This window comes from Bos grunniens, chromosome 25 (assembly GCF_055505025.1).
Source record: "Bos grunniens cultivar Pamir isolate PY7600 chromosome 25, Bosgru_T2T1.0, whole genome shotgun sequence".
NCBI lineage: Eukaryota > Metazoa > Chordata > Mammalia > Artiodactyla > Bovidae > Bos > Bos grunniens.
Genome location: NC_141189.1, coordinates 4,872,332 through 4,888,919, shown reverse-complemented (window position 1 = coordinate 4,888,919; position 16,588 = coordinate 4,872,332). Strand labels below are relative to the sequence as shown.

At 51.4% G+C, this 16,588-nt stretch overlaps 1 protein-coding gene across 1 annotated transcript; it reads right to left on the bottom strand.

Moving 5' to 3' along the window:
• Positions 1-438: 438 nt before the first annotated feature.
• LOC147344771 (uncharacterized) lies at positions 439-3,453 on the bottom strand. Its single transcript, XM_086373803.1, has 4 exons — positions 3,383-3,453; positions 2,004-2,565; positions 1,290-1,416; positions 439-1,183 (listed from the first exon to the last, which is right to left on the bottom strand). The coding sequence occupies exons 1-4, from the start codon at positions 3,451-3,453 to the stop codon at positions 942-944; spliced, it is 1,002 nt and encodes a 333-aa protein (XP_086229929.1). The 3' UTR covers positions 439-941.
• Between the last annotated feature and the right edge of the window lie 13,135 nt (positions 3,454-16,588).

The following is a 16,588-nucleotide window of genomic DNA, read 5'->3' as shown; positions in this document are numbered from 1 at the left end:
CGCTGGGTCTTGGTTGTGGCACTCAGGATCTTTGTTTCTGCATGAGAACTCTTAGTTGCAGCATGTGGGGTTTAGTTTCCTGACCAGGAATCAAACCCAGGTCCTCTGCGTTGGGAGCTCGGAGTCTTAGCCACTGGGTGACCAGGGATGTCCCCCACATCTTTATTTACAAGCACTGCATTCTCCATGGAGGTTAACGCAGAGCTCACACTTAGGCAGCTGGTCCCACCGGGCACAGACCACTTTGGAACGGCGCAGAGCTGTTAGAGCCAGCTTTTGGTATCGTTTGTGTCTCTCCCCTCCGTGGTGTCTCTTCATCTTCCAGGGAGAGAGATTATAAAGACCAGACCCAGAACTTGAGTTTCTTCACTTTTGTCCTCTCAGGGGACCACTTGGGGGTTTGCATTTCGTTTTAGAACTGTGAAACAAAGTGCGAACTGCAAGGTGTGATGTTTTTATTAAGTGTTAACATTTAGTTCACGTGTGAAATAGTCTACTGATTTGGGATCACATTTTCAAAAATAGAAATGAATTCTTTCCTAAATTGTTGATGGCTTGAAAATCAAGGAACAAATCTAGAAAATAATCATCTTTCCATAATTATTACTGAAAACAATTTTGTCTTATAGAGAAGGGGAGTGTTAAAAATAATCTGAGCAGGGTACTTCCCTGGCGGTCCAGTGGCTAAGACTCCACACTCCCAATGCAGGGGGGCCAGGGTTCGATCCCTGGTCAGGGAACTAGATCCTGCACGTGGCAACAGAGATCTGGCACAGCCAAATAAAAATAATTTGGTCAGCATCATATAAACTTGGCCCACCAAGCCCCAGGGGCTGGGGGGAGAGCGTGGGTGGGCCTTTGGGGGCCATGAAAATGTTCTGAAACTAGACTGAGATGGTGTTCGTACAACATTGTGAACGTAATAAATGCCGCTGAATCGTTCACTTTAAAATAGTTTCGTGTTGTGTGGATTTCATCTTCATAAAAAGAGAAGGCAAAGAAAACAACAACAACAACTCCGTGGGCCTCACGGAAGAGGGAGAAACCACGAGATGCCGGAGACGCCGCCTGCTTCTCCCAGCAGGAGCAGGGAGAGGCTGCAAGTCTGCCCTTTCAGGAGGCTGTCGGCCTGGGGGTGAGCAGCCGGCCGCCTCGTGTGATGCCAGGGCAGCTCCGCTTGGTCCTAAGTTAGAAGCGGGCACGCACAGTCAGGAAGGGGCAGTTCTCGGCTGAGTCCCCGCCGGCTGGCGCTGGGGCTGCAGGGGTGGTGGTCAGAGGTCCCCTGTCACCTGCCGTCTGCCAGTTGCGGGTTTGCGTGCTGAGTTTCCGTGGAAGGCGCGGGCAGTAACGCTCCTGTGCCCCCACGAGCGGTGAGTGCCGTGGAAGGGCGAGGTGGCGGGGGAGCAAGTGAATTGTCTGCATCCAAGAATTCGGGCTCTGAGCGGCAGCTCTGTGCCGGCGGAGCCCTGGGCTTTCCGCTTGCGTCGGGCAAGTCCTGGGGGCTGCTCCGATTTGTGGGCTGAGCAGCGCGTGCACCCCCAGTCCAGGGACCGGCCGGGACACGCCCCTCCTCCCGCCCCTGCCCATTCGCCTCTGCGCCCCGCCCCTGATCTCTCAATGCCTCCCTTTCACCCTGAGACCCGCCTGCCCTCGGCCCCCACCTCCACAGGGGGGCCTTGGCGAGGGAGCTGGGCTTCCCTAGGTGGAACATTCCTTCCTGGAGGGGGCCTGCCCCACCCCCAGGAAGGCAGGGGCTCCCGGTGCGGGTTGGGGTGGGGGTCGGGGGTGGGCGAGACACGCCCAGAACACCTGGGCCCATCTGCCAGGATGCCCCATGTCTCCCAGTAGGACGAGACCCAGCGCCCTGGGTTTCGTTCCTGTAGAAAACAAAAACCCTCCATTGACCTAAACCTGAAAAACAAGCCCGGTGCTGCTGAGGGCAGGCCCCGAAACCAGCGACATTCTTCTGTGTAGCCCTGGGCTCGGAGATCAGGGCTCCTAACCTCCGTTCCTGAAGAATATTCACAGGAGCGCTTCAAGGGAAGGCGGGAGCCGGGGGCTAAATGGTGCTTTCTCAGAAACTTCTGAGCCCAGGAGCGCCGGGAGTGCTGCAGGAGAGAGAGCAGGGGAGCCCCACACAGCACCAGGCTGGGGTGGCCTGGATCCGCCCTGTGACGGGGGAGACGCTGGGGGCACGGCCAGCGGGTCCGCTGTGTGTGCAGCCCAGTCTGACCGAGGCGCTCTGTCTCCCCAGTGCCCCCTGGCCCAGGCCCCACCACTTCTTGCCTGGGGGGTCGGAAGCAGCCCCCCCACCCCCACCCCACCCCCCGCCACCGCGTCCTCCTTGCCTGCTGGGGTGGGTTCAGTAGACACGGGGAGAAGCAGGTCACGTGACGCAGCCAGGAGGGCCTGGGGCCACACAAAGCTGGAAGAGGCAGGAAGGAGCCTGGCCCCGCTGACACCTCAATGTTGGACTCTTGCCTCCCGAATACAGCTTCCCAGGTTGCACTGGCGGTAAAGAACCTGCCTGCCAATCCCTGGTGGCTCGGATGGTAAAGAAGCCGCCTGCAATGAGGGAAGCCTGGGTTTAATTCCTGGGTCGGGAAGATCTCCCTGGAGGAGGAAATGGCAACCCACTCCAGCATTCTTGCCTGGAGAACCCCATGGACACAGGTGCCTGGCGGGCTCCAGCCCGTGTTGTCGCAAAGAGTCGGACACGACTGAAGCGAGTAAGCATGCACATATGCACTCCAGAATAAGAGAATGTATTTCTGTGGCCTTAAGCCTCCAAGTTCGTGTGCTCTATTACAGCAGACCCAGGACACTCAAGCGCTTGCCCTCAGACCTGCTCCCCGTCCTCACCCTGGGGGGGATCGCGAGGTCCCCGCCCCACAGCATCAGGCCCCTGCCTGCCTCTCCAGCCACCTCTCCCTCCCTGGACTCCACCCCTGAACTGTCACTTCCTTGAAAACTTCCACTTCTGGAAAGTTCTGTTCCCAGAGAATCTGCTGAGTTTGTTCCCACCTCGGGAACCTTCATGTTGATTGTTCCCTCTTCCCGGAACGCCCTTCCTCTGGGTCGGTGGATCTCCACAGGAGCGATTTTGCCTCCCAGGGGATATTTGACTATGTCTAGAGGCATTTCTGGTTTCCATGACTTAGTGCAGAGGTGGGGAGGGGAGGGTGGAGGCGGGTGGCTCCTCATCACCCCGCAGGGCACAGGACGCCCCCACAGCCAAGAGTTATCCTGCCCCAACATCCACAGTGCCGAGGCAGGGCAACTCAGCTCCAGGCCTCTCCTCCACTCACTCCTCTTTCCGGCCTCTGCTCAAACGCCACCTGTTCTCAGAGGCCCTCCAGACCATCCTACAGAAACGGGGTACCTCCCATCACCCCCGACCCCATCACACAGCTTCGCTGTCTTCACGGCCGCCCCGTCATTGTCTGAAATCATCTTGCTTGTTTATTTTTACTTGACGTCTGTCTTTCCTCTTCTAGGACACCCCGGTGGATTTCACAGCCACTGAGGATGGAAATTTTTATTGTCTAGCCACCTCCCTACCAGGCCTCACCCCCACAGCCCCCAGGGAGTCATTAATTGAAGGTCTGTTCTTTTCCACTTAGCTAACAGATACTCTTTCCCTTCTCCCGGGTCTTTGTGTAGAGCTGAACGCTGCTGGCCTGAACCTGTCTGAAAGACCGTCTCTCTGCACAGTTCTTCCAGCACTTTCTAGTCCTGCCAAGGCGATGACGGCGGCTGTGGAGGCAGGTCAGCCTCACCTCGCATGAAACAGACAGTCCACCCTGAATGCACCTTCCCAACTGCGTGTTTCCTCCTGGTCTAGACACGGGGCCCTAGAAACAGGAGATGCTGGCACCCAGGTCCCTGACCCTTCCACTTCATTCAGAATGAGAACCCCAAGATAACAGGAAGGGAACTGTTATGGGCTCAACTGTTGTTGTTGTTTAGTCATTCAGAGGTGTCCGACTCTTTTGGGACCTCGTGGACTGTAGCCCTGCGAAGCTCCTCTGTCTGTGGGATTCCCCAGGCTGGAGTGCTGGAGTCTCCTCCAAATTCATGGGCTGAAGTCTCAAGCCCCAGGACTTTAGAATGTGACTGTAGTTGGAGACGGGGCCTCTAAAGAGGTGATTCAATTAAATGAGGTCATATGGGTGGGTCCCAAACTCTTATGACTCATGTCCTTATAATTAGAAGACAGAGAAGCACAGGGGGAGACCAGGTGGAGACACGGGGTGGGAGACGGCTGTCTCTAAGCCAAGGAGAGAGACCTGGGAAGAAACCCACCCTGTCGACACCCTCATCTTGGACCTCCTCCCCCCCGGAGCTGTGAGAAGATTAACTTGTGTTGTTTAAGCTGCCTCGTCTGTGGACTGCTGACAGCCCTGGCAAGGAGACACAGGGGCCAACCCCTCACTACCTGTGTACTCCTGGGCATGTCTGCCTGATCTCCCCACGGTTCACTTTTTCCAGTGGTGAGACGGAGATTGTAAGACTGATACTATATACCTACCTTATAGAGCTGTTATGAGCAGTGAATGAGTCAATATTTCTTGAACCCTAAAGACGTTCCAAGCCTTTGCTAGTGATTTATTATGCATTTATCTTGTTAAATCCTCACAACAACTCCTTGAAATAACTTGTTATGTCCATATTTATGGTTCGGGAAACTGAGATCCAGAGAGATCACGTAACCTGCCCAGTTTCACACCGTTGATAAGTATGGTGTCTACTTTTATTGTGACAAAATATAAATAACATAAAACTTATCATTTTGATCATCGTAAGTAATACAGTTCAGTGGTCTTAGGCATGTTCACGGTGTTTGTACAACCATCACCAGTATTTCCAGAACTTTTTCATTATCCCAGACAGAAACTTCGCCCCTATTAATCAGTAATTCCCCATCCTCCGTTCCTTGCATTGTCTTTGCTTTTTAATGTTTGGGTCCTGAGCTGAAATTCTGGAAGGCCAGGTACCAAAAGCATCTCATCCACTTACATGTCAGGCCACTGATACTGGCTGGAGCCGCTGGACTCTTAGGGGAGTGGGGCTGCGGGCTGGAACACCCACACATGGCCTCTTCAGGAGGCCTGGGCTTCCTGCAAAACTAGTGAGTGGATTTTGAAGGCAAGTGCTGAGAGAAAGGGAGAAAGAGAGGAGCAAGGAGGGGAGAGGGGGAGAGAAGGAAGGAGAAGCTGCATCCGTTCTGTGACCTTGTCCCAGAAGTCACACGGCCTCCCTCTGCCCACGCTGCTCTGCTGAATGGGGCAGCGCCGGGTCCAGACTCCCAGGGACAGCACTCTGACTCCACTTCTCGGGGTGGGGCAAGTCAGTCAAGGTCTGTAAGAAGAGCATGGAGGATAAATAAATACACTGGTGAGGCCATCTTCGGAAAACACAATCTGTTGCGCATGAGGAGGCTGAATACGTAAGTGCTGGGACATTTCTAAGTATGGATATGACCGTGGAGGGATGCGGCTGGGCGTGGAGGAGCTGAGTTCTGGGCTTAACAGGAATATAGGATTGTTCATAGTGGGGAAAAGGTAGTGAAGGCGGTCAGCGCAGCCTGGAGAAGGGCCCAAGGCTTGGCTACTCCTGTTTGTCACGTGTGGCCAGCGCTGGGAGGTGGAGTCCATGGGACTCAACAAAGTGATGCCTTGTGACCAACAGAGCCGTGACCATCCAGCCCACGTGGGTGGGAGCCAGAGCAATGAGCCCAACAGAGAGCCAACGTGGAGATAAGTTTAGAATCACTAAGTTTAGCAGAATCTAAAGGTGGTCTCACAAATTAATGTGGAAGGGTTGGCTGCTTTGATTAATGATGCTGGGACAATTAGGTTATTGTGAATGAGAATAAAATTAGACTTCTTAGCTCCTACTTTATGGTATCGAAATACATTCCAGATGGATTAAAGAGTTTAATTAAAAGCCATAAAGAAACAAGACATTTAGTAGAAAATGTTTATCTGATCCTGGGGAGGGGAAGGTCTTTCTGAGCATAAAAGGGAACGAATTATCAATAAAGGAAGCAACTAATAAGAAATACACTCTGTGGAGTTGTTTGTAAAAAAGGAAAAGTCAGGATCTTCTTGAAAAGAGGTTAAATAAGTTATGGGAGGAATTTCCCTGGAGGTCCAGTGGTTGGAACTATGCACATCGACTGCACGGGACATGGGTTTGATCCCTGGTTGGGGAACTAAGATCCCACAAGGCAGGTGGCAAGGCCAAAAAAAAAAAAGATAAGTTATTGGATATATCTATTGGAGATAATAGAAAATATATATTGGCCTACATGGAAAGAAAAAAACTAAGGGACATGTTCATGCTGTATTAAATGAAAAAAGTGGAAAGCAGAATATTATAATTATATCATGCATATTCAAAAGCAGAGACATTACTTTGCCAACAAAGGTCCGTCTGGTCAAGGCTATGGTTTTTCCAGTGGTCATGTATGGATGTGAGAGTTGGACTGTAAAGAAAGCTGAGCGCCAAAGAATTGATGCTTTTGAACTGTGGTGCTGGAGAAGACTCTTGAGAGTCCCTTGGACTGCAAGGAGATCCAACCAGTCCATCCTAAAGGAGATCAGTCCTGAGTGTTCATTGGAAGAACTGATGCTAAAGCTGAAACTCCAATATTTTGGCCACCTCATGCGAAGAGCTGACTCATTGGAAAAGACCCTGATGCTGGGAGGGATTGGGGGCAGGAGGAGAAGGGGACGGCAGAGGATGAGATGGCTGGATGGCATCACCGACTCAATGGACATGAGTTTGAGTAGACTCCGGGAGTTGGTGATAGACAGGGAGGCCTGGCGAGCTGCGATTCATGGGGTCGCAAAGAGCTGGACACAATTGAGCAACTGAACTGAACTGAACTGAACTGATACTTTGCTGTAATTCTGGTGATGGCTGAGGTTCCATTGCTTACTATGTATTCAGCACTGTGCTAAGTGTTTCATATGCATTATGTTATTGAAATTTCCCCAGTGACCCTATGAGGTAGGCACAGCTAATATTCCCAATTTGCAGGTTAGAAGACTGAGGTATAGAGAAATTCATCCCTTCGCCTGAGGTGGCAGTTAAGCAAAGGAGCTGGCCTTGTTTCACAGGTGTCCCCATCTCCAGAGCCCTGGCGAAAACTCACTTGACACCTGTGAACTTCCAATTTTGTAAGAAACCGGCCCCTCAAAAACGAATGGAACAGAGGGAAACTGGAAGGATAAAGGTTCAAATGTCACCTCTAGTTATGGGTAGGTGGTGAGGTGACTTTCCACACTTTCTACAAATTTAAAGAAAAACAAATTTATAAAACCCATATAAAAGAGTCATGTGCCATATATAAGTCCACACAGGCATGTCCTAAAGACTTTTCCTCTCTCGGGGTTTCCAAGGAACCTGTAACCGTGGGCCCTGGGGGTCCCCATGAAAAGACACACCCATAAATGTCCTGAGCAGCACAGGGCGCCAGAAGACGCCTGGAAAGCCCTTCGTGGTGAATAGCTGTAGTGGAAGTCTCATGAAAGCGGTTTCTGAAATGCACTGCCACTGCCCTAAGGGCAAGGGACCTGGGGCGACAGGGAAACGGTGCTCTTTATATTTAGGGAGAGCCCCTCAGTGCGGCCCCTCCGACTTACACCTGAGGACCCCTCACAGGGCGCGCCACCAGAAAGGCCGCCAGGTGGCGCGCGGGAGCCCGACTCTCCGACTGGTCCAGCCGCAGCACGACCCTGGTTGCCATGGATACAGCCGGGCGGGAGCGGAGTCCCGCTGGATCCGCGAAGGAAGCGGCCCGGTCTCAACTGTCTGCCACACTCCTGTTAAAATCCCCACCCATCGCCCCCAGTTCTGTCGCCCCACCCCCAGGCCTCGGATTCCCTGTTTTTAAAAGGCAGGGACTGAGGAGGAGTGAAGAACAAAAGGGAAACATTTTTAGGGCTGCTTTTTTCTTCTTATCACTAATTATGGAACTATTCAAACATACAGACAACTACATGGAGTGAAATAAACACTCATGCACCCTCCACCCAGAATAAATATGTGTTAACGTTTCCGACTTTCAAGAAATCCCCTTTGCCTCCCCACTGGAGCTCATGTTCCTCTGCTTGGAGGCCAGCCCTACCCTGAAGTTGCCTGTATCCTTCCTGCCCAGGCTTTTCTGCTTGAACAACCTCAGTAGTATCCATAAACAATGGACAGCATTGTCTTTTGTGTTTCCAAATGCACCTTTTCACGCTAAACAGTCTTCTCACTGCTTTTTCACCCAGCATGTTGAGATTTATTCTTGATAGATGTTCATTTTAACTGCCTGAAAGCCCTTTGTTTTAACACATCCATTTTTGCTTTGCTTAAGTATAGTCATTTCTGTTACTTCCAATTTGGGGGCTATTACAAACAGCGCTGTAGTGAGCATCCTTGCAGTTCGTGCCCAGTGACCCATGCAAGACATTCTCTCTGGAATATATCTAGAAACACAAGTCCTGGGTGGTGAGGGATGAGCAGCCTCCAGTCTTTAGGCCTTTTTGTAGTGAGTGAGGCAGTCTCTACCCCCACCAGCAGGCTGTGAGTTCCCATTTCCCCACGTCTGCATCAGGATTTAGTGTTGTTATCCTTTCCATTTTTCAGTTTGATGCCTTCCTGACTCCTCCTCAGGGAGGTGAGAGGTGGCTCATTGTTAACCGTGACTGACCTCTGAACTGCATCCCTAGGTGGACATTTGAAAATACATCCTGCAGCCTCTCCTTTTGCGCAGACCTGTGGGGAGCAGGACAGGCTGCCACCCTGGGTACCACCAGTCTTCTCCAAGTGCCCACAATGTCGTCAAAATGAATGCCCCTGCCCACACTCCTTGTCACCTCTGCTTGTCACCTTCCTCCCAGCCCGTCTCCTTCCTCACTGTGTTCGTAATCTGCCAGCAGAGTCGGCAGAACAGGACCAGCTTCCCGGGCGAGTGACACGAGCAGCTGGCAGGACCCCATGCTCAGAGGAGCCCCACATTCAGCTTCATGCTCTGCTCTCACTCTTGAAACTCTGAATAGTTTTCTCCTCGTACTTGTGTTTGTGGGTGGAGTCAGATGGAACGATGGAGCAGGTGTGTGAACAGGGGCGATGCCTGAAGCAGGCACATCCACGGTGGTTGGTGACCCCATGTGTTTAATGACATTCCTGATGCTGATGGACCCATGAGGTGTGGGAGTTCAGGGAGGCTCAAAGCTAGGAGAAGGGGTAAGCAAAACGGGGTCCATCCATGCCATGGAATGTTACTCAGCCTCAAAAGGAAGAAAATTCTCCCTCTTCTTTTTTGCTGCTCAACTTGCAGGATCCTGGTTCACCAACCAGAGATTGAACCCAGGCCCTCAGTAGTGAAAGTGTGGAGTCCTAACCACTGGACCACCAGGGAATTCCCTTTTTTAAAAAAAAAAATGTTGCTTTCTCTTTTTTGGCCACCTGCATACAGTATCTAAGTTCCCCAAGCAGGAATCAAACCCGCACCTCCTGCAATGGAAGGGTGGAGTCCTAACCACCAGATGGCTAGTCAAGTCCCAGCCTCAAAAGGAAGAAAATTCTGACACCTGCTGGAATATGGATGAGCCTTGAGGACCTTGGGCTCAGTGAAACAAGCCAGTCACAAAAGGGCAAATGATGTATTAATATGATTCCAAGGACAGGAGCTTCCTCCAACAGTCACATTCAAGAGACAGAAAGCAGGAGGGAGGTTGCCAGGGGGTGGAGGAAGGGATGATGGGGGGTCACTGTTCAATGGAAGCAGAGTTCCCATTTAGGAAGATGGAAAAGTTCCAGAAACCATGGCAGGGATGGCTGCACGGCAGTGTGAATGCCTTTAATGCTGTTGAACTGTACTCTTAATAAAAGGCTAAGATGGTAAATATTATGTTAGATATATTTTACCTTAATAAAAACCATCACCAACAATCACCAAAGAAAATCCACGCGCCTTGAAATTAGCTGGGACACGTTTCCCGCTGGAGGAAAGGCAGGTGCAAATGGCAGCCTGGACCTGGGAACGTGCTGGTATAACCCCCGCGAGGGAGCCCGCACCCTTACGTGCGGAGCGCCTCGGAAAAGACCGAGGCGCGCTCCCCGCCAGCTCTTCCGAGCAGAGGCAGGAGGCGAACCGCCCGTCTCCCTCCCGTGAGGCTCCGTCCTCACTCTCCCTCTCAAGCTGTATCAGCTGCATTGTCACCAAAGGGAAGAACAAACAAAAATCCTCCACACCAGCGTCCGGCCTTTGCTCACCTGCGGGTGTATCTTTACACAGTTCGAGTCAACACAGAGACACTTCTGGATCCTGCTTGTTTTACTTTAATGTGGACATTCTGCATACATGGCTGCAGCCCCCGTGGTGGTTATTTTTAAGAGTTTTTAACATCCCATCTGGTCTTTGTACCATCATTTATTTTGCCCTTCTCCTACTTTTGGACGGGTGGCCTGTTTTTAATCTCTCACCCCTTTAAGGAGTGGCCTGGCCAGCTGAGCACTTTCCTGCATCAAGATGTCGTCCTTGGGCTTCTTCCAGTGTCTAAGAATCCACCTGCCAACAGCGCAGAGGACACGGGTTCGATCCCTGATCCTGGAAGATCCCCCATGCCGCAGAGCAACTAAGCCCATGCACCACAGCTACTGAGCCCACACCTCCTAGAGCCTGTGCTCTGCAACAAGAGAAGCCGCTGCGATGAGAAGCCCGATCACTGCAAACGGAGAGCAGCTCCCGCTCACCGCAACGAGAAAGCCCACGGTCAGCAACGAAGACCCAGTGCAGCCAAAAATAAATAGATAAATAAATTTGAGAGGGTGCACGCTGACCACATCCCAGACGGTCTTCAGGAACCCCAGGAACTAAAGCAGCCGCTCAAAGGGCCAAGGCTGGGGAAGGACCTGAGCCTTTAGGGGACCCCAAGAGGACCCCCAGAAGGGAGCAGACACCATGTGGCACAGGCACCTACATGGGCCGTATAGGATGCTACCAAACTTTGGCAAGGATAAGTGCAAGTTCAGGGGGACCAGAGCCCGCCTCAAGTTCCATAATTTCCCAGGACTCAGAGAACTCAGAAAAGCCACTGCACTCCGGTGATGGTTTATTACAGCAAAAGGATATATATTACAGTCAGCGAAGGGCAGAGGCTCACGCAGCAGAGTCCAGGCGGGTTCCACACACAGAGGTGGTTAATATCCAACGTGTATAACATTATATATGTTGGCTAATAACCCCTTATCAGATATGAGCTTTATGAAGTGGGAGGTGAGGCCACTGGCTGAGGCGGTGTTGGGAGGAGGTAAGGGGCAGGGGTCTGAGGGTGGAGGAGAGAAGGGGGAGTCTGAAATAGTTACTGCAGAGTGCAGGGGAGCCACAGGGCCGTAGAGTCGCCCAGGAGCCCCGCGGGCCCTGGGCGATGGCCGTGGAGGAGGTGCAGCAGAGCCCCCCGGGCCTGTGACTCTCCCACCCTCCCGCCCCACCCCCACCTCCACCCCCTCCCCAGCTGCTCAGGGCCAGACCCGTAGAGAGCATCTTCCTGTGCCCCTGAAATTCCGCCGCCTAGATCAGTGGGCCACTGATTGGCATCACTAAGTGGTACCAACATACATGTGGTAGAGGGTGTCCATGTGTAGACATCTGAATTTAAAAGATGTCAGTCTACAAACCACCAGACCTCAGCCCAGGGAATGGAAAGCAACTGTGGGGTGTGTTCACGAGATCCAGGGCTCTGGGAGGGTGGCTTTCAAAGCAGCTTTGTGGTCGTCTCCTTCTGATTTCGAAGGATGGCCTTGTCCCCACGGCCGGTCCAGGTGGAGAACCAGAGCCCACCTCCTGCCTCCCCCACTCCAGCCCCCGTCAGTGCCATCTGTGCCTGCGAACGGCTCGCCCCACGTGGCTGGCTCTGTTTCTGAGAATCAGCCAGGGGATGAAGCATCTCTCATGTGGAGCCCATAGGAGACTGACACGCACGAAGCAAGCAGACCAAAAAAAAAAAAGGAGGTCCAAAATAGATCGTCTACGGCAGAGAATGACTTAGTGCCAGAATGGAAAAGACTGACCGAAAGGAGCCATTTCCAGGCCCCCTGAGGGAACACGCACGTGGAGAACGGGGAGTCCGGGGGCAAGAGCACAGAGAAGGACCCAGGGGTCCTCTCCGGAGCTTTCTCTCCACGTGGGCAGTGCCGCCTTCCCCCTGGGCCACATCGAGGAAGCACAGGAGCCTCTAGGCAGGGTGACACTGGGGGCTCTGAACCTCTCTCCTGGGCTGGTCTCAGGGCTGAGACTAGGCCCAGCCCTGGGGAAGCCCACCGCCCAGGGCTCTCTGCCTAAAACAGGTCCGAGAGCCACGACCCCAGGAACAGCCTGCCTTTCTCCAAGGGGGCCTTAACCCCAAACAGTGAGTCACTGGGGCATTATTTCCAGATCGATGTGGGCACCTGGGGGCGGTGCAGACGGCCAGGCTGCAGACACCATCTCCCAGGACGCACTGAAGGCAGAACCCGTGCGAATCACTTGGAAGGAAGACCTTACTAGAAAAACACAATGATACGCGTGTCAGGACATTTCTAAGAACAGTAGGAGAAAAACCATGGGGGTTTCCAAGAAAATGGCTTTTTAAACGTTAAGCAAAACCACAGGCAGCAAAGGAAAAAATAGATAAATTGGAATACCTCCGAATTTAAAACCTGTGTTCATCTAAGGACACCATCAACAGAGTGAGAAAGTAACCCATGGAAAGCAGGGGAATATTAGATGCAAAGCTTATGTCTGATAAGGGGTTAATTCCAACACATATAAAGAACTCCTACAATTCAACAATCCCCCAAACAATATGGTTGTGCTGTGCTTAGTCACTCAGTCGTGTCTGACTCTTTGCGAACCCATGGACTGCAGCCTGCCAGGCTCCTCTGTCCATGGGGATTCTCCAGGCAAGAATACTGGAATGGGTTGCCAGGCCCTCCTCCAGGGGATCTTCCCGACCCAGGGATCTTCATATAATGATATGATTAATAATGCGCAAAGGATTCAAGTCAACATTTTTCCAAAGAAGATATACAAATGGTTAACAGGAAAAAATGTTTAATATGTCTAACCATTAGAGAAATGCAAATAAAAACCCCAATGAGATACCACTTCACACCCAGAGGGTGTCTACTACATTAAAAAAAAAAAAAAAAAAAGACAATGACAAGTGCTGATGAGTATGTGGGAAAATTAGAACCCTGGTGCCCTGTGTTGGGAATGTAAAATGATGAAGCTGCTGTGGAAAACAGGAGGATGTTTCCTCAAAAAACTAAAAATAGAATTACCATATGATCCAGCAATTTCGCTTCTGGGTATACATGCAAAAGAATTGAAAGCAGGGTCTGAAGAGAGATTTTCCCATCCATGTTCATAGCAGCATTATTCACGATAGCTAAAATGGGGAAGCAACCCAAGTGTTTATCTGCAGATGAATAAATAAGCAAAATTCTGTAACAATGGAATGCAATTCAGTGACCCCGGGGCAAGTGACTTAATCCCTCAGAGACTTTGTTTCTTTATCTGTAACACAGGTGAGTAACACCAACATTTACAAGCTTGCCTTGAGGGTCTAACTCGAGCCGTCCAGTATGAGAGCTGTCTGTGTGCTGTCCTGTCCGACTCTTCCCGACCCCGTGGACTGTAGCCCTCCAGGCTCCTCTGTCCATGGGATTTTCCGGCAAGATTACTGGAGTGGGTTGCCATTCCCTCCTCCAGGACATCTTCACCCTAAAACTGAGGTGCTGGGGCTTCCCTAATGGTTCAGCTGGTAAAGAACCCACCTCCAACGCAGGAGATGCAGAGACACAGGTTCGATCCCTGGGTCGGGGAAGTTCTGACACCTGCTACAACGTGGATGAACTTTTGAGGACATCGTGCAGAGTGAAAGAAACCAGTCACAAAAGGACAAATTCTGTGCGATTCCGCGTAGATGAGGCACCTGCAGTTGTCAAATTCATAGAGACAGGAAGTGGAATGGTGGCTGCGGAGTGGGGGCAGGGGAGGGAAGGGAGTCAGTGCTAAACAGGGATAGTCTCAGCTGTATCGCTACAAGTGTTATGGGAATGGATGGTAGTGATGACTGCACAACAATGTGAATGAACTTCATGCGACTGAATGGTACACGTGAAAATGGTTCAGTTCAGTTCAGGCGCTCAGTCGTGTCCGACTCTTTGCGACCCCATGAATCACAGGACACCAGGCCTTCCTGTCCATCACCAACTCCCTGAGTTCACTCAGACTCATGTCCATCGAGTCAGTGATGCCATCCAGCCATCTCATTCTCTGTCGTCCCCTTCTCCTCCTGCCCCCAATCCCTCCCAGCATCAGAGTCTTTCCCAATGAGTCAACTCTTCACATGAGGTGGCCAAAGTACTGGAGTTTCAGCTTCAGCATCATTCCTTCCAAAGAAATCCCAGGGCTGATCTCCTTCAGAATGGACTGGTTGGATCTCCTTGCAGTCCCAGGGACTCTCAAGAGTCTTCTCCAACACCACAGTTCAAAAGCATCAGTTCTTCGGCGCTCAGCCTTCTTCACAGTCCAACTCTCACATCCATACATGACCACAGGAAAAACCATAGCCTTGACTAGACGGACCTTTGTTGGCAAAGTAATGTCTCTGCTTTTCAATATGCTATCTAGGTTGGTCATAACTTTCCTTCCAAGGAATAAGCGTCTTTTAATTTCATGGCTGCAGTCACCATCTGTAGTGATTTTGGAGCCCAAAAAAATAAACTCTGACACTGTTTCCACTCTTTCCCCATCTATTTCCCATGAAGTGATGGGACCAGATGCCATGATGTTCATTTTCTAAGTGTTGAGCTTTAAGCCAACTCTTTCACTCTCCACTTTCACTTTCATCAAGAAGCTTTTGAGTTCCTCTTCACTTTCTGCCATAAGGGTGGTGTCATCTGCATATCTGAGGTCACTGATATTTCTTCTGACAATCTTGATTCCAGCTTGTGTTTCTTCCAGTCCAGTGTTTCTCATGATGTACTCTGCATAGAAGTTAAATAAGCAGGGTGACAATATACAGCCTTGACGTACTCCTTTTCCCATTTGGAACCAGTCTGTTGTTCCATGTCCAGTTCTAACTATTGCTTCCTGACCTGCATACAGATTTCTCAAGAGGCAGATCAGGTGGTCTGGTATTTCCATCTCTTTCAGAATTTTCCACAGTTTATTATGATCCACACAGTCAAAGGCTTTGGCATAGTCAATAAAGCAGAAATAGATGTTTTTCTGGAACTCTCTTGCTTTTTCCATGATCCAGCGGATGTTGGCAATTTGATCTCTGGTTCCTCTGGATGGTCAATTTTATGGCATGCGTATTTTAACACAATAAAGAAAAAATTTTTAATTAAAATACAGAAACACTACTGAACTTCAAAAAAAAAAATTAAGCACAAGAATTCCTTTCATCAGTTTGGGGGGAAATCTGGAGATCTGCCAACCCAAGGGTCAGTCAGCAGCTTTGGGGTCAACATCAGTGAGGGTCCCCAAGAGCCCAGGAGACAAGACCCCCTCCACTGACAGGGAGGGAACAAACCAGGGAATCCCACTCTCGTTTCCTCTTTTCAGCATCCGAGTCTACACTGTTTCCGTTCCTTTGCTCCTGAAACAAAACCTGAGCTGCCGGGCACAGGACCTGTCTATCTTGTCGACGCTGGCTGGCAGGCCCCGTCCTGGGCACCGTCTGTCTGCTCGCAGCGGGGGCGAGTTAGCACATTTCAGAGCCTCTCCGCTCCCCTGCTGCCTGCTCGGCTCTCGGCTCAGCCTGCATCCTGGGGCGCAGCCCAGCACGTTGTCCTTTGTCCTTGGCTCTGGGCTTAAGGAGAAGTTTAAACTTTCTGCTTAAATCATGAGAAATCCGATCTGGCCAAGAACCTTCCCCAGATTTAGACACTTTTCCTGGTTTGTTTGCAAATATCAGGTGTATTCCCTCAAGATAAAAATAGCGAGAGGTGATGACTTGGCAAGTCCTGCTGCCACGGGTCCCCTTTGGATGCCAGGCCCAGGGTCTCTGCACCAGCTCTGCTGAGGGTGCGTGACAGTGGGGAATCCTGCAGGAGGCGGCACCCTGCTTCCTGGTCACCCGGAGCGCCCCATCCAGGGGCACCCAAAGGTGAGCCTGCAGAGTCTCTCCACCTTTCTCCAGGAGGAGCCTGGAGGCCAACTTTGTGCTGCCAGACACATGGGGGAGAAGTGATTTCTGCTGTCAAGTCCCTGGAGGGTGGGGACTAATTGGAGAACTAAGGTCGGGGGATCAGGTGCTGAGCGTCTCTGAGGGGCCTTTTCTCGGTGGGCTCAGCAACCTCTTTCAGGCCAGACCCTAGGGATGAACTGACAGGAACAGCGTCTTTGGACCAGCAGTTTCCCTCTCGGTACCATGTGCCATGACGCCGTCAGCAAACTCACCCCAAAAGACCCCTCAGCCACGAACTCTGCCCTTAGGACCAGCAAGCTGGTCCCGGCGATGGCATGGCTGACGGTTAAGAGCCAGATCCTAGAGTCAGCTGCTGCTGCTGCTGCTAAGTCGCTTCAGTTGTGTTCGAC

What these genes read in the sequence shown, in the direction of transcription:
- LOC147344771 (XM_086373803.1), bottom strand. Translation starts at nt 3,453, where the DNA reads ATGATTTCAGACAATGACGGGGCGGCCGTGAAGACAGCGAAGCTGTGT. An exon ending in AATATTCTTCAGGAACGGAG is followed by an intron (nt 1,417 to 2,003) that starts GTTAGGAGCCCT and finishes TCTTGGATGCAG; the next exon opens with ACAATTCACTTGCTCCCCCG. An exon ending in CCGCAACTGGCAGACGGCAG is followed by an intron (nt 1,184 to 1,289) that starts GTGACAGGGGAC and finishes CTTCTAACTTAG; the next exon opens with GACCAAGCGGAGCTGCCCTG.